This window comes from Salvelinus fontinalis, unplaced genomic scaffold, assembly GCF_029448725.1.
Source record: "Salvelinus fontinalis isolate EN_2023a unplaced genomic scaffold, ASM2944872v1 scaffold_0128, whole genome shotgun sequence".
NCBI lineage: Eukaryota > Metazoa > Chordata > Actinopteri > Salmoniformes > Salmonidae > Salvelinus > Salvelinus fontinalis.
Genome location: NW_026600337.1, coordinates 365,560 through 387,754, shown reverse-complemented (window position 1 = coordinate 387,754; position 22,195 = coordinate 365,560). Strand labels below are relative to the sequence as shown.

General features: G+C 44.0%; 1 protein-coding gene across 5 annotated transcripts; it reads right to left on the bottom strand.

Annotated features, from left to right (window-relative positions):
- Positions 1-896: 896 nt before the first annotated feature.
- Positions 897-16,950, bottom strand: LOC129843391 (uncharacterized; the record flags this gene model as incomplete). Of its 5 annotated transcripts, none has more annotated exon segments than XM_055912098.1 (7): positions 897-1,196; positions 1,333-1,626; positions 1,785-2,099; positions 7,519-7,818; positions 7,944-8,282; positions 14,839-15,138; positions 16,681-16,950. In XM_055912098.1, coding segments are annotated over 6 exon segments (1,786 nt in total), but the record flags the coding sequence as incomplete, so codon positions are not given.
- Positions 16,951-22,195: the final 5,245 nt, after the last annotated feature.

The following is a 22,195-nucleotide window of genomic DNA, read 5'->3' as shown; positions in this document are numbered from 1 at the left end:
TACTATCGCATGGCAAGCGGTACCGGAGTGCAAAGTCTAGGACAAAAAGGCTTCTCAACAGTTTTTACCCCCAAGCCAATAGACTCCTGAACAGGTAATCAAATGGCTACCCGGACTATTTGCATTGTTTGCCCCCCTACCCCTCTTTTACGCTGCTGCTACTCTCTGTTTATCATATGTGCATAGTCACTTTAACTATACATTCATGTACATACTACCTCAAATGGCCCAACCATCAGTGCCCCCGCACATTGGCTAACTGGGCTATCTGCATTGTGTCCTGCCAACCACCACCCGCCACCCGCCAACCCATCTGTTACGCTACTGCTACTCTCTGTTTATCATATATGCATAGTCACTTTAACCATATCTACATGTACATACTACCTCAATCAGCCCGACTAACCGGTGTCAGTATGTAGCCTCGCTACTGTTATAGCCTCGCTACTGTACATAGCCTCGCTACTGCTATTTTTCACTGTCTTTTTACTGTTGTTTTTATTTCTTTACTTACCTATTGTTCACTGAATACCTTTTTTTGCACTGTTGGCTAGATCCTGTAAGTAAGCATTTCACTGTAAGGTCTACACCTGTTGTATTTGGCGCACGTGACAAAAAACGTTGATTTGATTTGCTGTGTTGTCATGTGTCGCTGCCTTGCTATGTTGTTGTCTTATGTAGTGTTCTGTTACCTCTCTTGTCGTGATGTGTGTTTTGTCCTATATTTATATTTGATTTATTTATTCATTTTTAATCCCAGACCCCATCCCCGCAGGAGGCCTTTTGCCTTTTGGTAGGCCGTCATTGTAAATAACAATTTGTTCTTAACTGACTTGCCTAGTTAAATAAGGGTTCAATAAAAATACAAATATATGATCACAAAGTTCCATTCTAACCTTTAACATTACTGGTCTTCTCTGTGGAGTTGAAGCAGCGATGTTCAGCTCTGCATGTTATTGTGTTCAGGGTTTTCCATTGGCTTGAGGGAAGAGTCAGGTTACTGCTGGTGATCTGAGTTGTGCTGCTGGCCTGGTTCACTGCAGTCCCGTTGGTTGGGTCTTTTCCATCCAGAAGCCAGGACACTTTGGCGTCATACGCAGAGTGGACCACACATGTAGATGTTACCTCAGTCTGTGTCATCACTGTCCTGAATCTGGGGGTCTCCAGGTGGAGGGATGGAGTAGACGAGGGAAAAACTGAGAGCAAAACAGATGAGTGTGGAAATAAAATCGTATAATCGTTTTTTATACTACAAGGTAATTATGTTATGATTTATGACTTTTGAAGCAACACTTTAAACAGGTAAGGTGCTTCTGTAAGTTTACAACCTACCTGTGCACAAACTAGTGCTCTTCCTGACAGTTTTCTGAAGATCTTTGTCATCTACCTCACAGATGAAGTCCTTCCCCTCATTCCACTCCTGCTGTGTTACTGTGATATGACTGGTTACTGCCACATGTCCGTCTTCCCCCATCCTTATCTCATTGTCTGCTGCAGACCTCTGTTCAGACCCAGAGAGCCACTTGATCTTAGGGTTGAATCCCCACCCAGAACACATGAGTTTCTGGGTCGCTGAGCCAGACGGCTCCTCACTGGGGACTAGAAGGAGTTCCATGGACAGTTCACCTGGAAAGAACACCATTTCCTTTTTCAATTTTAGCCCTGGAGTGCTGAATGAAGATCATAAAACAAACAATGGAAAGATAATTCATGTTGGTAGGCCTTTCTACATTTTCAAGCATTTGAGAAGGTATAATTGGGTCAGATGAGAGAAGTTCACCTACCAAAAAGCTTTCCTGTTGAGTTAGACACCCAGCTGTTGGAGTAGCCTTGGTTCACTTTACAAGTGAAGGTGTTGTCTTTCTTCCAGTGTGATGTGGGGACAGAGAAGCGTCTGATGAGTGAATGGGGGCCATTGGAGGCAGGCAGATCAACATACTGTTTCTCAGGAAAATCAACCTCATTGGCCTGAAAGGTGATGTAGAGGTCACTGGAGGAGAGTTGTGTGATGGCACACTCCAGCACAGCACTGTCTCCCTTCAGTAACTCTGGGAGAGACCTCCTGATCAGCACTGTAGTAGTGCTGCTCACTGAAGGTCCTGGAGAACACACACACAGAGGAGAGGGGTTAACAGGAGAAAGAAACACTGATTTGACTTCAGTGTCAATAATGTCTACTTTTTATAGGGGAGGACAGAAGAATAGTGAATGTTTTGCTGTACTTCTCTCTGTATATATCTTCATTCAAAGACTCAATCATGGACACTCTTACTGACAGTTGTGGCTGCTTTGTGTGATATATTGTTGTCTCTACCTTTTTGCCCTTTGTGCTGTTGTCTGTGCCCAATAATGTTTGTACCATGTTTTGTGCTGCTACCATGTTGTGTTTCCACTATGTTGTTGTTATGTTGTGTTGCTACCAATGGCGCCGGATGAAATGGCAGCAGTCTTACAGGCGCCCAACCAATTGTGCTATTATGTGTTTTTTTTCGTGTTATTTGTAACATATTTTGTACATAATGTTTCTGCAACCGTATCTTACGGCAAAAAAGAGCTTCTGGATATCAGGACAACGATCACTCACCTCGGATTAGACAAGGATTTTTTCTTCAACAAGCAGGACGCACAGGACATATTGCTAACACCCGACAAGAACAACATCCCAGTTATTTGCAAGAGGAAGAGACGCAGGTGTCACGCCCTGACCATAGAGCGCCCTCGGGGTTCTCTATGGTGTTTTTGGTCAAGGCGTGACTAGGGGATTTTCTAGTTTTTATTTTCTATGTTGGTGTGAGTATGGTACCCAATTGGAGGCAGCTGATGATCGTTGCCTCTAATTGGGGATAATACTTAGTGTGGTCCTTTTCCCACCTTCATTGTGGGATATTGTTTTGTCTAGTGCCAATGTTCGCTACGAACTGCACGTTCATTTATTCATTGTATTCTTTGAAGTTTCACCTTAATAAATATGTGGAACTCTACGCACGCTGCACCTTGGTCCAATCATTATAACGAACGTGACAGAATATCCCACCACTACAGGACCAAGCAGCGTGCCATGGAGGAAAAGGAGAGCTGGACATGGGAGGAAATAATGGGTAGATGCGAGACCCTTCTTTGGCGGGAGTCGCCAAGGAGTACAGGAGGACAGCGGCGACGCCGGGGTCCACGGCCACAGAAACCCCAAGATTTTTTGGGGGGTTGGGCACAAGGGGTGGTTGGTCGAGCTGAGGAGAGAGCCAGAGACCGTCGGGGAGTCGATGGAGCAGTGTGAGGAGGGAGATCGGAGAGAGATGTTGGTTTGGTGTATTCTGCAGCGCATTCGCCCTGAAGAGCGTGTCATCAGTCCGGTAAAACCTGTGCCGGCTCCACGCACCAGGCCTTCAGTGCGCCTCCCCAGCCCGGTACGTCCTCTGCCGGCTCCCCACTCTCGCCCTGAAGAGCGTGTCATCAGTCCGGTGAAACCTGTGCCGGCTCCACGCAACAGGCCTCCAGTGTGCCTCCCCAGCCCGGTACGTCCTGTGCCGGCACCCCGCACTCGCCCTAAAGAGCGTGTCATCAGTCCGGTGAAACCTGTGCCGGCTCCACGCAACAGGCCTCCAGTGCGCCTCCCCAGCCCGGTACGTCCTGTGCCGGCTCCCCGCACTCGCCCTGAAGAGCGTGTCATCAGTCCGGTGAAACCTGTGCCGGCTCCACGCACCAGGCCTCCAGTGCGCCTCCCCAGCCAGGTACGTCCTGTGTCGGCTCCCCGCACTCGCCCTGAAGAGCGTGTCATCAGTCCGGTGAAACCTGTGCCGGCTCCGCGCACCAGGCCTCCAGTGCGCCTCCCCAGCCCAGTACGTCCTGTGCCGGCTCCCCACACTCGCCCTGAAGAGCGTGTCATCAGTCTGGTGAAACCTGTGCTGGCTCTGCGCACCAGGCCTCCAGTGCGCCTTCTCAGCCCGGTACGTCCTGTGCCAGCTCCCCGGACTCGCCCTGAAGAGTGTGTCACCAGCCCTGAGCTTCCAGCGACGGTTCACAGTCCAGAGCTTCCTGCATCGGTGCCCAGTCCAGGCACGGCGTCCAGTCCCGCTCCATGGCCGGAGCCTTCATCTGCGCCGGTGCCCAGTCCAGGCACGGCATACAGTCCCGCTCCATGGACGGAGCCTTCCTCTGTTATAGTGCCGAGTCCGGGCACGGCGTTCAGCCCAGCTTCATGGCCGGATCCGTGGTCTGAGAGGGTGCTACGTCCTGCACCGGAGCCGCCACCGACGCTAGTTGCCCACCCTAACCCTCCCCATCTAGCTTCAGGTTTTGCGGTCGTAGTCTGCACCTTTAGGTGGGGGTGGGGGTGGGGTACTGTCACGCCCTGACCATAGAAAGCCCTCTGGGTTCTCTATGGTGTTTTTGGTCAGGGCGTGACTAGGGGGTTTTCTAGTTTTTACTTTCTTTGTTGGTGTGAGTACGGTTCCCAATTGGAGGCAGCTGATGATCGTTGCCTCTAATTGGGGATCATACGTAGTGTGGTCCTTTTCCCACCTGCGTTGTGGGATATTGTTTTGTCTAGTGCCAATGTCCGCTACAAACTGCACGTTCGTTTATTCTTTGTATTCTTTGAAGTTTCACCTTAACTTCACTAGGGTAGGAGCAGCATTCGGAATTTTGGATGAAAAGCATGCCCAAATTATACTGCCTGCTACTCAGGCCCAGAAGCTAGGATATGCATATAATTTGTAGATTTGGATAGAAAACACTCTAAAGTTTCCAAACCTGGTAAAATAATGTCTGTGAGTATAACAGAACTGATATGGCAGGCGTAAACCTGAAGAAAATCCAACAAGGTAGTACTATTATTTTGAAAGGCTGTTTTTCCATTGAAAGCCTATCCACCATACAAAGACTTAGGACCCAGTTCACAATCTCTATGGCTTCCTCTACATGTAGCCAGTCTTTAGGCATTGTTTCAGGCTATTACTCTGAAAAACGAGGGAGATACAGCACTTTCAATGAGTAGACAGTGGACATTTCCAGACACGAGTGATGCGCGTGATTTGGAAACACGCCTTTCTATTGACAAAGCTTTTGTCCGGTTGAAATATTATTGATTATTTATGACAAAAACAACCTGAGGATTGGTTGTAAACATCGTTTGACATGTTTCTACTAACTTTTATTGAACTTTTTTAACTTTTCGTCTTGATGTTGAGAGTGCGCATTGTGCCTTTGGATTTCTGAACTAAACGCACCAACAAAACTGACGTTTTTGAACAGAAAGAGGGACATCAAACAAAACTAACATTTATTGTCTAACATGGAGACCTGGGAGTGCCACCAGATGAATATCATCAAAGGTAAGTGATTCAGTTTAACGCTATTTCTGACTTTGTGACTCCTCTCCTTAGTTGGAAAATGGCTGTATGGTTTTGTGGCTAGGCGCTGACCTAACATAATCGCGTGGTGTGCTTTCGCCGAAAGCCTTTTTGAAATCTGACAAAGCGGTTGCATTAAGGAGAAGTTTATCTTTAAAATGGTGTATAATACTTGTTTGTTTGATGAATTTTAATTATGGGATATCTGTTGTTTTGAATTTGGCGCCCTGCAATTTCACTAGCTGTTGTCGAGGTGGGACGCTACCGTCCCACTTATACCAGAGAGGTTAATAAATATGTGGAACTCTATGCACGCTGCGCCTTGGTCCACTTATTTTAACGAACGTGACAGCAGGTACAGAGGACACAGAGCGGGGTGCCTCGTAAGGATCCACAGAAGCGAGTGGGAAAGCTGCCGTTACCGCCAACATGCAATCATTGGACAATAAATTAGACGAGGTACGATCACGAATATCCTACCAACTGGACATCAAAAACTGTGATATCTTATGGTTCACGGAATTGTGGCTGAATGATGACATGGATATGAGAGCTGCCGCTTTCAAGGTGCGGGACTCTAACCCGGAAGCTTATAAGAAATCCTGCTATGCCCTCTGATGAACCACCAAACAGGCAAAGCGCCAAAACAGAGCTAAGATTGAATCGTGCTACACTGTCTCCGACGCTCGTCTTATGTGGCAGGGCTTGCAAACTATTACAGACTACAAAGGGAAGCACAGCAGTGAGCTGCCAAGTGACACTAGCCTACCAGACGCGCTAAATCACTTCTATGCTCGCTTCGAGGCAAGCAACACTGAGGCATGCATGAGAGCATCAGCTGTTCCGGACGACTGTGTGATCACACTCTCCATAGCCGACGTGAGTAAGACCTTTAAACAGGTCAACGTTCACAAGGCTGCGGGTCAAGAAGGATTATCAGGACGTCTGCTCCAGGCATGTGCTGACCAACTGGCAGGTGTCTTCACTGACATTTTCAACATGTTCCTGATTGAGTCTGCAATACCAACATGTTTCAAGCAGACCACCATAGTCCCCGTGCCCAAGAACACGAATGCAACCTGCCTAAATGACTACAGAACCGCAGCACTCACGTCCGTAGCCATGAAGTGCTTTGAAAGGCTGGTCATGGCTCACATCAACACCATTATCCCAGAAACCCTAGACCCACTCCAATTTGCATACCGCCTAAACAGATCTACGGATGATGCGTTCTCTATTGCACTCCACACTGCCTTTTCCCACCTGGACAAAAGGAACACCTATGTGAGAATGCTATTCATTGACTACAGCTCAGCATTCAACACCATAGTACCATCAAAGCTCATCACTAAGCTAAGGATCCTGGGACTAAACACCTCCTTATACAACTGGATCCTGGACTTCCTGACGGGCTGCCCCCAGATGGTGAGGGTAGGTAGCAACACATCTGCCATGCTGATCCTCAACACTGGAGCCCCCCAGGGGTGCGTACTCAGTCCCCTCCTGTACTCCCTGTTCACCCACGACTCCATGGCCAGGCACAACTCCAACACCATCATTAAGTTTGCAGACGACACAACAGTGGAAGGCCTGATCACCGACAATGACGAGACAGCCTATAGGGAGGAGTCACTTTAACCATATCTACATGTACATACTACCTCAATCAGTCCGACTAACCGGTGTCACTATGTAGCCTCGCTACTGTACATAGCCTCCCTACTACTTTTTTTCATTTTCTTTTTACTGATGTTTTTATTTCTTTACTTACCTATTGTTCACTGAATACCTTTTTTGCACTGTTGGTTAGAGCCTGTAAGTAAGCATTTCACTGTAAGGTCTACACCTGTTGCATTTGGAGCACGTGACAAAAAAACTCTGATTTGATTTGATTTGCTGTGTTATCATGTGTTGCTGCCTTGCTATGTTGTTGTCTTAGGTCTTTCTTATGTAGTGTTCTCTCTTGTCGTGATGTGTGTTTTGTCCTATATTTATATTTTATTTATTTATTCATTTTTAATCCCAGACCCTATCCCCGCAGGAGGCCTTTTGCCTTTGGTAGGCCGTCATTGTAAATTACAATTTGTTTCTAACTGACTTGCCTAGTTAAATAAGGGTTCAATAAATAACAAAATAATACAAATATATGATCACAAAGTTCCATTCTAACCTTTAACATTACTGGTCTTCTCTGTGGAGTTGAAGCAGCGATGTTCAGCTCTGCATGTTATTGTGTTCAGGGTTTTCCATTGGCTTGAGGGAAGAGTCAGGTTACTGCTGGTGCTCTGAGTTGTGCTGCTGGCCTGGTTCACTGGGGTCCTACTGGTTTGGTCTAATCCATCCAGAAGCCAGGTTACTGTAGCATCATACGCGTAATGGACCACACATGTAGCTGTTACCTCAGTCTGTGTCATCACTGTCCTGAATCTGGGGGTCTCCAGGTGGATGGATGGAGTAGACAAGGGAAACGCTGAGAGGAAAACAGATGGAGAAGTCACAAGACTTGCAGATTTGGATTGTTACTATGTTTTTCAATTGTACAGTATTCTATACCCATCCTCTGGCCCAATACACAGTTCTGTCACTGAAACCCACCTGAGCAAATGCTGGTGGTCCTGGAGACGGGTGCTCCTGGAGGTGGTCCTTGTGCTGCATTGTGGGTGGCCTTGCATGTGACCTCTGACCCTTGAGTCCATTGGCTCCGGTCCAGCTCCAGCTGGCTGTTCAGGCTGAATGTTTTCTCCTCACCTTCTACACTCTGCAGCTTCCGCTGGACTGGAGAGGTGGTCACAGTCTTGTCATCCAGCAGCCACTCCACACTCAGCTTGTCAGGGTAGAACCCACTCAGGATGCAGAGGAGTCCCACCTTTGAACCTCCCTCCAGTTCCTCCCAGAGAGGATACAGGGTGATATTTGGAGGAATGACCCGCTGCACTAATACAAAGTGGAAGGAGGAGGAAATTTCAGGGCCACATTTTTGACTTTTACATTTTTTTCTGATTTGGTGATTAACAAGATGTCAGAAAAAAGTCAGATTGTAAACTTTTAATAAAATTCTTCATACCTTTTTTTAGTGCAGTTTAAAGTAACCCAGTCTATGAAAATCAGGCCTGGGTTGAGTGTAATGACTTTTAACATAGCCTAGATGGCGCTATGGACCTATTAGGTAGCTGGCTGGCGGGGCACTGAGAACTGGTAATGGTAGTGGTCAGATGTGGAGATGGAGGGTTGTGAAATGCAGGTGTTAGAGGAGGACAGGCCTCAGCGAACAGGGAATGCAGCAGGCAGAAGCGTGGGGTAACACCCTGGTCCCAAAAAAGCTTCCCAAAAAACAGAAGTGAAACATGTTGCTGAGCAACCGTGTGTATCAGAAGCCAGGTGTGAGGTCTACTTCTGCTTAAGGAAATCAGTTGCCATTTGCATGTTTCTGAGCTATTTACATTAAGAGTTCTCTACTCTGCTTTGGTTATGTAACTTCTTACCACTTGGTGTTACACTTTCGTTGTTTTGACAACCCATCAAGCTATTTCTGAATAGTTTGCATACCAAGTGTAGCAAGGCCCACTGATTCCAGATGTGTTCAAGCAGGACCCAGTATGTAGCATCCAGCAAAAATAAGATGTATATTACTTACTGTAGATTCATCTACACATCACAACAGCCACGCAGTTCTAAAATACCTTTTAAAACACATATACTGATGTAACCGTAAATAAGAAATGTGTTTCCTCAATGTTTATAATACATTATAATGCATCATTCTAGCTGCATTTTCTTTCTAAGGAATGGAGAAATGTTAAGGGAAGAACAATACACTGTTGTTCACTTCAGTTACACTTTTATTATCTTAATAGTTTTAAAAGACACAATGAAATATTTACAAATTTAACCTCTACAGTTGAACTATTCAAACAAAATCAACAATAAAGACAAGCAGGAGAACAGTTACATTTATTGTATCCATTCATATATTGTAAGTATGAAAAGTTATATCTTCTTCAAACTCAGTTTCTTCATTTCACCTGAAATAAGAAGCAAACATTTGTTCACTTAAATTACTTACAATAATTGTGACATCTATTTAGATGCAATTATTATTTGTATTAGCTGACACTTCAAAGAAATTACTTGTGTAAATTGAATATACTTATATATAATATAACTATTAGGCCTATATAATAATATAGTTATATTGTAAGTTATATATAATATATTTAGCTTATTCCCTCTCACTAGTATGCCTCTTGCAGAGAATTGCAACACACAAAATAGGCCTATGTGTACATTCTTATCTTGCTAGAATCTGTTCATGTTGCTACTGAAAGTTCTACCACATATACATGGATTGTTTGTTTGAATATGGATCCATACAGACTATGGAACTTTCAAAACCAAAATGTCTTCCTTTCACACTAGAAGGGATACAGCTTTTGTTTATTTTTTGCATTTTAGCTAACCCTAACCTCTTTCCTAACCGTAAACTAATTCTCCTAACCTGCTACGTTAATTCTCCTAACCTGCTGCGGCTGGTAGCTTAGTGGTTAGAGCATTGGGTCAGTAACCGAAAGGTTGCTGGTTCGAGTCCCTGAGCTGACAAGGTACAAATCTGTTGTTCTGTCCCTGAGCAAGGCAGTTAACCCACATTTCCCTCAGCCCTGAAGATGCGGATGTTGATTATGGCAGCCCCTTGCACCTCTCTGATTCAGAGGGGTTGGGTTAAATGTGCAAGACAACTGACTAGGTATCCCCCTTTCCCCTAACCTGCTACAAAAAGTAAAATCTGACAAAAGCTTATCCCATTTAGTAAAAACCCCAGATTCCCAAAAAGGCATTACCTTGATGGCAGTTGCTCCAACGCCATACAGCAGAGTTATGAGGAAGAGTATGATGAAGGTGAAGGCTGTTTTTCCCATGCTGTCCCTGTCAGTTTCCATGGTGTTGCTGCATGGACAGTCAGTCAACACGAGACACTCTGCATGTGGACATGAGAACAGTGTCAGTAGGCAGTCAAAACGGTTACTCATCCCTCTGGTGCCCAGTCTGAAACCCAATCACAAACCCCAACTTCTGGACACTTCTTCACGGCTCCTAAGAAATCTGAAAGTATTTGTTATAGATCTTAGCTCCGCCATAGCTCCAGCCATCTTGTTAACAAGGGGGAGTTTTCACCGTATTGCATGTAGCCTACCCTTACTGTTCCATGCAGATCTAAAGGGGCTATCAATAAGTGTCAAACGGTTGGAATGGGTATACTTTGAACTGTTTTATGGGAAACCATGCATAGTACAGCTGTCTCCGGTATCAGTCATAGATAATAATGTCTCCGGTATCAATCAGAGATAATACTCTCTCCGGTATCAATCATAGATAATACTGTCTCCAGTATCAGTCATAGATAATACTGTCTCTGGTATCAGTCATAGATAATACTGTCTCCAGTATCAGTCATAGATAATACTGTCTCTGGTATCAGTCATAGATAATACTGTCTCCAGTATCAGTCATAGATAATACTGTCTCTGGTATCAGTCATAGATAATACTGTGATATTTGGTAGGACATGAGACAATAATCTAAAGCATGCTTTGTCTATTGGACTTGAGCATGTTTTTTCTGCCTCATCCCCTGTGACCTTTCATCCATTACTGAGTTATTACTTAACGAATACAACACATTGAAGATCTAAAACATGAGGATATCAAACCAGCAGTGAAGGTGACCCTGACTTGCTTTGGCCAAACGGCACACTTGCCAATCAATGGGGACTTCCAACTTCTACTTGGCTTGGCTTGCTTCTTGTGAACGAACCCTAGTCACATCTCATCCATTTCCAAACCCAAGGTGGTAGACTTTGAATCAATAGAACAGACATATAGCATTTCTACAGGTGAGACCCAGTAGAGGGAACAGAAGCACACAAAGCCAAACAACCAGACAGGAACACCTGATTAAGTTCAATGCACTACATCTGATTACACCAAAGACACGAGGAGAATATCTGAAACAGCAGACAACTAGGTCGCTAATGCTAGAGCTACACTTCCATAGTTCATTCCTATCATCAGGGGAACATTTTATCAATGTGAGTATATATCACTTCTCTATTGTGTACAAGACCATAGCTCAGTGTGCAAAATACGCTTTATACTAATACATTATTCAGTGTCCACCATTACTGTATTACAGATATATTTTATGATTATTGTGACCTGATTGCAAATGTAAAGCATCGATACTTTGCTTGACTTGTATTGTCACTTTACCATTAGTTCTAGTAGTGTGAGAGTTGACATTTCCCCCAAACAGAGATACTGAAGCTTTGCACAAAAGTGGGGAGACGGGACAGACATGAGTAGGACCTGCATGACACAGTACATCAACAGGATTAATGATTGAAAGTTTTTATTTTTATTTTAATTCTGCATTTAAAAGACACACAACATGTTATGTCACTGACACAAACAGCAGAGGTAACATGCAGCAACACACATCAACAAAACACAACACAACCTCTACTGGGCATTGCAGCTCTGAGGCACATTCAAGCTGAGGTTAACTAGGTTGGGTTGGTTTGAGGTTCTGTCAATGGTTCTCATAATCATTTTTGTGGACTTGATCATGCTTTCGTGGTAAACTACACAGCTATACACCACTTCTTTGTTCTTCCACAAGTCATTGCTAATTGTGAGCTGACTGTAGACAGAGTAGGTCCTTCCTGATTGAATCTGGCTAGTGGTGTTGAATTGGTACAATGCTGAACTGATCGTTCTCTCCACCGGCTCATCGTCAACAAGCCAAGCCACTAAAACGTCCTTGGGGTAGAAGTCTTTGACGTAGCAAGTCAGGGTCACCGTATTATCACTAGTTTGTTCTGCTGGAGCCAGCAGAAAGACAGATGGACGCTGTGGATCTCCTCCTGGAAGCACGAGAGAACAGTCAGGGCTTCTCTCCATGCAAGTACTTGGCAAACAATTTACATTTTGCTAAATGCTGCCTATATGAAGCCAACCAAACAATGTCTTCCCCCACAGGAGTTTCGTCTTGAGAGACCAAAGGGACCCATCATAGACAAGCATTTTGTCATTTTGCAGTCTGTCATCATCTGATTTAATCAGATCAAATTGCCATCAGCTCCATTGGGTTCCTTGCAATTAAACAATTAAAGTCATTTTTTACTGGTCTACACAATCTCCTATCATCATTTTTAATTCCCAGAAGATGACCAATTGGATATCTGTTTGATAGGTTTTGAAACATCGTAAAAATGAAATCCCAGTTTAGTCAAAAGAAAAGTGAGAGGGAAACCAAAGCAGTTTGTCTTACCGGTCTCCCTCTTGTAGGCTTTCTTTACCAAGGACCCCAGGTTTTCCAAGTGATCAACAGCGCAGTAGAATACTGTCCCATTGCTCCAGTCCTCATAAGTGATGTCTAGTATGGCAATTTTGTCAGTGTCACCCTTCCGGCTGGTTAAGGTCTTTCCATTGTCATTTTCCCATTTGACGCTCATGAAGCCAGGAACTACTTCATCGACATTGCACACAAGCTCAGCTTTTTTGTTCATAAGCATATCCTCAAGAGACGGCGGGGTGATCTTAATGACTACTGAATGTTCATGGGGTGGACCTGCTGAGAAAGGATGTAAGGAATGTTCACCAAGCTGTTTGTGACAACAGCAATTAAAATGTAAACAGTTTGTATGTTTTGGATCAATTTTATTTTATTTGATTGGTATGTTTTGGATCAATGTAGGCTATTCTGTTTTCCCTCCAGCTGGCTGATTACAATCAATCCTTTTTCATGCATGGGCTATCTTGATGCAATTTAAGATAAACCTTTAAGTGCTAATTAGAAAAATGTGCTAACTTTTCAATCTGGCCTGGAGCTCTGTCACAAAATCCCTGCCTCTTGAAGCTGCTGTAATAAGATACCAAGAGAAGATAATCTGACGTGTTCTACTCACCATCTGATGAAGTGTAGCCCACAGTTCTCCTCACATTTCCAGCTTTGTTCTTAAAGACGCAAGTGAATGTTACTTCTTCACTCTTCCACTCACTCTCATTGACCCTGAGATAGCTGGTTGAGCTGTACAGAGTTTTCTCACTCTTCTTCTCACTCTCACAAGAACTCTTGAAGTCAGATACAACTTCCCTTTCTGTTCCCTTTTCCGTCCTCGTCCATGTGATTGTGTGTGTACGGGGTGAAAAGTCATGGGCAAAGCAGGCGAAGGAAGCCGTCTTATTTTCTGCCATCTCCTCTTTAGAGGGGGTCATTACGTAAAGAGACGGGTGCTGCAGATATTCCACTAAAAAACAAACATACACACACACATATATATATATATATATATATATATATATATATATATATATATATATATATATATATATATATGCAGAAGCAGAGAGAAAACAACATACATTTGCAGAAGCTGGCATAGGCTACAAATGCACAGTAAAGATGAATAGAACACCTAAACAGCTTATGGGAAATTTCAGGTAACAGTGACAGTGAGACTCCGATTTTTCACTTCTAAAATGTTTTTCAACCAAAAACCAGAGATTGCAAAGTTAAACAAACCATGCGACTCTATCCACAAGGACTCCTTTTTACAATTTCCACAGAAAATTTTACAAAAACACATTTACTTGAAGAACAGTGTAGACACAAAGTTCGGTAACAGAATGACGGTTTGTGCTGTTTGTACTGTCATTATGTTACCAAACTTTGAATCGGTACTATTCAAGTAAATATTCTAATATTCTATTTTAATTTTAAAAAGTGTATATCAAAATATATAAAGTCTTAGACTGTGGACATAGAATACTTATGGTGGCAGACGAAAGCAAGAAGAGCTCAACACTGTTTGTAGCATGCCTTCTTAGGGAGATGGCTTAAATAGTCCCAACTAAAGGGGCAAGCTACAGCCACTCCAACCAACCCTCATCCTAGTGCCATAGCACATTCCCCACAACTAGACTGACACCTAGCAATGTTTATACAATTGGCCTAAATGGTTTATTCTACAGTGGGTGACACAAATGTTGATTGTTACAGTGAATTAGCAATTGACTACGTTTTAATGCATTGATTGTTTAATTTGCCCTAAGGTGTCAGGTAATTTAGGTGTTATACTTACTGTATGCGCGTTGACAACAATTGTAATATGTAGGCATCAAAATTATTGTAACCTAGGCTGTATAGTCCATATTTGCAGCAGTGGAATATTCCAGCAAAAATATGTGCAATTTTTATGTCTTATTCAGATTTCATAAGCTTATTGTCTTCAATATTTCGATTTCTAAAAATGTGTCTTTCAACAAAACTAAACATAAAATAACCCGCAAATTATGATTATCACAGAGGCTATGTTTTTTACGAAATTAGTAGATTAATAGGCTACATGGATATAAATACATTAAACTCAATAATATATGATTATTATTATTATTAGTGACATATGTTATTAAATGGATAAACAAATACATCTTACTTTGTTTCTTCACTGATACTTCCTTTGAACCAGCTGAATGTTCCACGGCGCATTCAAATGTTTTACTGTCCCAGTCTGCTCTCTTTACACGGAGTTGACTGACTCCCATGTAGCTTCCACCGGTTTGGACCGCAGGGTACTGAACGAAATCAGTCAGGGAATTCCCGCCTTCTTCATTCCATTTGAAGGTGAGGGAGGCAGGCGTGAAGCCAGTGGCAATGCAACCCAGAGTCATCATATCTCCGGTCCCGGAGCCACATTGCACAAGAGGGAACAAGGTCGGAGCAGTTGGTGTTGAAGCTGTAAGATAAATAATGTGTTACAAATTGTCCATAAAGCCAAACAGTTTTATAGAATACACCATGAAAAAATAAATACATAAATCAACCAACACTGACCAAATAAAATAGTTAACAGTTGTAAGGACCTATTCTATTTGACATCGTCAGGTTATTTAACATTTATTTAGTAGGCTAGGTTTAATACATGATGATTTATTACCAAGGTAGGATATTGTTCACTCCAAATACATGCACATAGGTTACACATGAGTTGAATGTGTTATCAAAAACGTAAAATACAATATCCACTGATAAAAGACAGGCAGTTAGGACTGTAGGCTATATACGTTTTTGAATGATTAAACATAAATATTTTTATTGATTAAATATTTGTCCTTATATTTAAGCGATCATTTTCCACTATGAACTATACCTTGCCTCAACCAAAATTAGATTCTTACCTAATGAAACGGTTACTATTGTACCCTGACCCCAGTAGTCAAAAGCAGCGTAGCACTGTGTTCAATTACCTTAACAAGCGGTATAAAAAAGCATTCTCCCCAGGTTCTATACCCTCTTATTCCCAATCTTAATGAAAGAGCGCAAAAGGAACGCTATTATTTTGTACACTTTCTGATATTTACGTTGACTGTAATGTTAGGTTATGATGTTTTACTTTAAGTTTGTTTGGCACACTTCACTTCAAATAGGCTTCATTATAGACATGTATCTTAATTCCATTGCAGATTAAAAGTAACACAACTTTAATTTAATAACCTAAAGCAGAAAAATATAAACAGCTTCAAAATCTATTTGTAAAATTACGACATTTTCATTTGATAGTCTCACCTGATGAAACTGTAACCATTGTCCCTTTCCCCCAGTAGTCAAAACGGTTGTCACAGTGCAAATAACCAATACAGGCTATGCACAAAAACCTGTTTCCATATTTAATATTGTCCCTATCATACTTTTTAAAGGTTTGTTTTAAAATCACATCAATGAATTTCAGTTGTTTTTGTCCAGATTATGAATATGCCTTTGTTATAGGGTAGGCCTACCGTTACTGTTTTTGATCCTCAATTCAATTTAGCAAATTGACAAAATTAAGCCTAGAATCGAGTTGTAAAAAACGACATGTATTTGACTTTTCGAATACTGACACATTTGATGAAATCATAAACATTTTCTTACCTGATGAAACGGTAACCATTGTGCCTTTCCCCCAGTAGTCAAAAGCATAGTCACAGTGCAATCTTTCAATACACGCAACGCACAAAAACTACCGCAAGTGAAGACCAAAAATACATATTTCAAGCCTTTAGGAGAGAGGGACTTTTAACTCAAAGTCCAACCTCAATAGTAATGCAAAAATAAACAGAATATGTTTTTGTTTTACCTGTGGACACGGTCACCATGGTCCCTTTCCCCCAGTAGTCAAAGTAGTCGTCACAGTGAATGGTCTGACCAACACTTCGTACAAAATCAGTCAAAATAACCTGAATAGTCATGTGTCAATAATTAAATAACTTTTTTAGGTCTGAATGTTAAGGCTACTTACCAGAAGTTACCGTGACTTGGGTTCCTTTCCCCCAGTAGTCGAAATAGTAATCACAGTGATAATTGTTTATCTGCCCCTAAACTAAAAACCCAATTCATTTCAAACGTATTGCTTCATTAACTTGATTTTGTGGCATCTTGATGGTTGTCTCCTTCCCTGGGGAGATGCACTTCCCATCAAAACGGAAGTGTTGCATGAAGTTAACTTTGGCTGAAAGTGTGAGCACATTTTTCTTCCTGTCCTTTTTGAGAGTGAGCCCCTGCTTCCTCTATCCGCTGTGAATGTTGATGTATGGGAAGCATCTTGAGCATCATCCTGATAGGGCTAATTCATTCCAGATACTGTGGGTGTGAATCCTTGGTGACACACAGTATTGACAATCATTGGTCAAAATCTCTGTTCCTTGTTTCCACACTGTTGCTGGTAGTTGGTCGTGAGTGGTGGCCATCATTCCCTAATTAGATATGTATAATCTAGGTCAACGCTTAACACAGACATTTGGCCAAAAAACATTCATGGCCGACCATCACTTAATTGGTCTTCGCTATAGAAACAATTAGAAGACCACAATCATTCCAGTGCCCAAGAAAACCAAGCTGCATGCCTAAATGACTCACCCCGTTGCACTCACCCCTGTCATCATAAAGTCCTTTGAAAGGCTGGCACACATCAAGGCTAGCATGCCGGACACACTAGACCCACTCCAATTTGCTTACCACTCCAACAGATCCACTCAAGATGCCATCTCCATTGCAATCCATATAGCTCTATCACACCTGGACAAGAGGAACACCTATGTGAGAATGCTGTTCATTAACTATAGTTCAGCATTCAATACCATTGTTCCCTCCAAGCTCGGGCCCTGGGTCTAGACTCCGTTCTTTGCAACTGGATACTGGACTTCCTGACAGGCAGACCACAGGCTACAACAACTGAGGATTGGCAACAACTCCTCCCCTACACTGACTCTCAAAAATACCTCCACTACACTGACTCTTAACACAGGGCCAGGCACAACACCAACTCCATCACCAAGTTTTCAGATGACACCACAGTTGTAGGCCTGATCAACAACAGTGATGAGACAAGGGAAGAGGTAAAAGACCTAGCAGTGCGGTTCCAGGACCACAACCTATCCTTCAATATCACCAAAAAAAAGAGGTGATTGTCAACTTCAGGAAGCAGGGAGAAGGATATGCCCAATCCACATCGATGGGACTGCTGTGGAGAGAGTCAGTGACTTCAAGTTCCTCTGCGTCCAAATCTCAGAGAACCTGACATGGACACACAACACCATCACTCTGGTCAAGGAGGAGCAACAGCGCCTCTACTTCCAAAGGCAGATGCAGAAACTTGGCATGTCCCCCCGGATACTCTCCTACTTCTACTGCTGCACCATTGAGAGCGTCTTGACCGGCTGCATCACAAGCTGGTATGGAAACTGCTCCACTCTCGACCACAAGGACCTTCAACAGGTGGTGAAGACGTCCCTGCCCATCACTGGTGCCGTGCTCCCAGCCGTAAAGTACATTAACTTCAAGCGGTGCCTGAGGAAGGCACGTAACATCATCAAGGACCCCACATACCCAGCCACAGACTGTTCACGCCTTTACTGTTTGGCAGACGGTATCGGAGCATCGAGTCTCGGGGCTCAGAGACAACTTTTACCCACACGCTATCAGACTGCTGAACACCTGAACCAGGACGACCACCTCTACACCAACAGTTTCACACGTTAGCAGACATGCACTTGCTCACACATCAACTCACATGCCCACACAGTCTGTTTTTTCTGCTACGGCATGGCAAGCGTACCAGAGTGTCAAGTCTGGGACGAAAAGGCTCCTGAACAGCTCTACCACAAAGCTATGAGACTGCTGAACAGTTCATTAAACAGCTACCCAGACTTTCTGCTTTTCACCACCTACCTACATGTAGATAATACTTCAATCAATCAATCACCTAACCAAACCTACATGTACATATTACCCTTAATCAATCACCCCAACTATCTTGTACCCCAGTACACTGACTCGGTACTAGTACTCGTTGTATATAGCCTGTTATTGTTATTTTATTGTGATATTATATTGTGTTACTATTTTCTTTTGATCTATTTGTTAATTTTCATACTTTTTAGCTGCATTGTTGGGAAAGGGCTTGTAAGTAAGCATTTCACGATAAAGTCTACACTTGTTGTATTCAGCACATGTGACAAATATAATTTGATTTGATTTGATATGCACAAACACACAAACCATGACTAATGCTTTTGGACTTATATAATTATTGCACAAACTTACTGCATAATTCAACACTTTCTCTCCGTACTCACCCTCGCCAGCACATGTAAATGTCCTACTGTAAATTGTTTGTGCCTTCCTTGAATTTATATTTCTGCTAAATATATTATATTTATATTTCATTGAGCTTTTATTTTTTACATACTTACTCCTATTCTTATTACTGTCGTATTGTTGATAGGTGAACCAGCATTTCATTATACTGTGTACCATTTGTATCCTGTGCATATGACAAATAAACTAGGGTCTATTTTTCTGAATTTCTGCCTGACTGACGTGCCCAAAGTAAACTGTCTAATGTCCTGACCAGAGTTCTTATGTGTTTTGCTTGTTTAGTGTTGGCCAGGACGTGAGCTGGGTGGGAATTCTATGTTGTGTGTCTAGTTCGTCTGTTTCTATGTTCAGCCTGATATGGTTCTCAATCAGAGACAGCTGTCAATCGTTGTCCCTGATTGAGAATCATATATAGGTGGCTTGTTTTGTGTTGGGGATTGTGGGTGGTTATTTCCTGTCTCTGTGTTCTGCACCAGCTAGGACTGTGACGGTATGTTGTTTTGTATAGTGTATTGTTTTGTGTTGATTAAATTCATTATGGAAAATTACCACGCTGCGTATTTGTCCTCTGATCCTTCTCGCCTCTCCTCGTCTGAGGAGGAGGACGAAGTAGACTGCCGTTACAAACTGCCTGTTACTCAGGCCCAGAAGCCAGGATACGCATATAATTGGTAGCATTGGATAGAAAACACTTTGAAGTTTGTAGAAATGTTTAACTAATGTATGAGACTATAACACAAATGATATGGTAGGAGAAAATCCAAAGAAAAACCAACCAGAATGTTCTTTTTGTCACGTCCTGACCATAGTTCTTATGTGTTTTGCTTGTTTAGTGTTGGTCAGGACGTGAGCTGGGTGGGAATTCTATGTTGTGTCTAGTTTGTCTGTTTCTGTGTCCAGCCTAATATGGTTCTCAATCAGAGGCAGCTGTCTATCGTTGTCCCTGATTGAGAATCATATATAGGTGGCTTGTTTTGTGTTGGGGATTGTGGGTGGTTGTTTCCTGTCTCTGTGTTTTGTCTGCACCAGATAGGACTGTTTCGGTTTGCCACATTTTGTTATTTCGTTGTAAGTGTTCACTGTTTTCGTTTAATTAAACATGTTGAGCACTGGCTACACTGTGTTGGTCCGATCCCTGCTACACTCTCTCTTCTAGTGAAGAGAGGGAAGGCTGCCGTTACAGAACCACCCACCAAACTCGGACCAAGCAGCGTAGTAACGGGCAGCAGCGGGACCAGGAGAAATGGACATGGGAGGACGAGCTGGACGGAAAAGGACCCTGGGCAGAGCCAGAGGAGTATCGCCGCCCCAAAGCAGAGCTGGAGGCAGCAAAAGCAGAGAGGCGGCGTTTCGAGGAGATAGCTTGGCAGCAGGAGCCGGATCTGGGTTACACCACTTGGGAGGAAATAGACAGGTGGTCGGTTGACCCAGGGAGAGTGCCGGAGCCCGCCTGGGATTCGATGGAGCAATGTGTGGAGGGATACCGGCGAATGAGGTTATCACGACGGCGTGGTAAGAAGGCCGTGAAGAAACCCCAAAATTTTCTTGGGGGGGAGGCTAAAGGATAGTGTGGCGAAGTCAGGTAGGAGTCCTGCGCCCACTTCCCATGCTTACCGTGGAGAGCGGGAGTACGGGCAGACACCGTGTTATGCGGAAGAGCGCACAGTGTCTCCTGTACGTGTGCATAGCCAGGTGCGGGTTATTCCACCTCCCCGCACTGGCCGGGCTAGATTGAGCATTGAGCCAAGTGCCATGAAGCCGGCTCTACATATCTGGCCTCCAGTACGTCTCCTCGGGCCGGTGTACATGGCACCAACTTTACGCATGGTGACCCCGGTTCGCCAACACAGCCCAGTGCGGGTTATTCCACCTCCCCGCACTGGACGGGCTACGGGGAGCATTCAACCAGGTAAGGTTGGGCAGGCTCGGTGCTCAAGGGAGCCAGTACGCCTGCACTGTCCGGTATATCCGGCGCCACCTTCCCGCCCCAGCCCAGTACCACCAGTGCCTACACCACGCGCCAGGCTTCCAGTGCGTCTCCAGAGCCCTGTTCCTCCTCCACGCACTCTCCCTGTGGTGCGTGTCTCCAGCCCAGTACCTCCAGCTCCGGCACCACGCACCAAGCCTCCTGTGCATCTCCAGAGCCCTGTACGCACTGTTCCTTCTCCCCGCACTCGCCCTGAGGTGCGTGCCCTCAGCCCGGTACCACCAGTGCCGGTACCACGCACCAGGCCTATAGTGCACTTTGAGAATTCAGTGTGCCCTGTTCCTGCTCCCCGCACTAGCCTTGAGGTGCGTGTCTCCAGTCCGGTACCACCAGTTCCGGCACCACGCACCAGGCCTACTGTGCGCCTCAGCAGGTCAGAGTCGGCCGTCTGCCCAACGCCGCCTGCACTGCTCGTCTGCTCAACGCCGCCTGCACTGCTTGCCTGCCCAGCGCCGTCTGAGCCATCCGTCTGCCCAGCGCCGTCTGAGCCATCCGTCTGCCCAGCGCCGTCTGAGCCATCCGTCTGCCCAGCGCCATCTGAGCCATCCGTCTGCCCCGAGCCATCAGGGTTTGGCAACTCTGGTCCTGGAGAGTGCAGTGTGTACATACGTTTGTTCCAACAAAGCTCTTCCACCCTGTTTCACCTAACCAGGGCCTTAATTGTATTTATTTAGCCTTTATTTAACTAAGCAAGTCAGTTAAGAACAAATTCTTATTTACAATGACAATGAGGTAGTAGGTGAACCAATGGTACCTTGTTGTCCGAATGTCTCTCCTTTGCTTAATTCAACATAGTTACAATAGCTACTGAAATACTGTAGCAAGCTATCCCGACTAATGTGCAATACTCTAAGATGGTTAGCGTTTTGCTTTATGTAATGTAGGTTCAAAGATTGTTGGAATGCAGCTTTTAGCACTACCAAAAGACTCATGATTCAAGCTTTAACTCGAGGACTCTGACTCGATCACTAGGGACTTGACTTGGACTCAAGGTTTAGTGACTAGACTACATCGCTGCAGGGAGGAGAGCTGTTTTGCTTATACCTAGCACTTCTAAATGTCGGTCAAACATGACATTCATGGAAAATATTGTGTATTGTGTTGACTAATTATGTGTGCTGGGGAGGACATGTTGCCACTTTGTGACAGATGTTTACACAACATTGTGGTG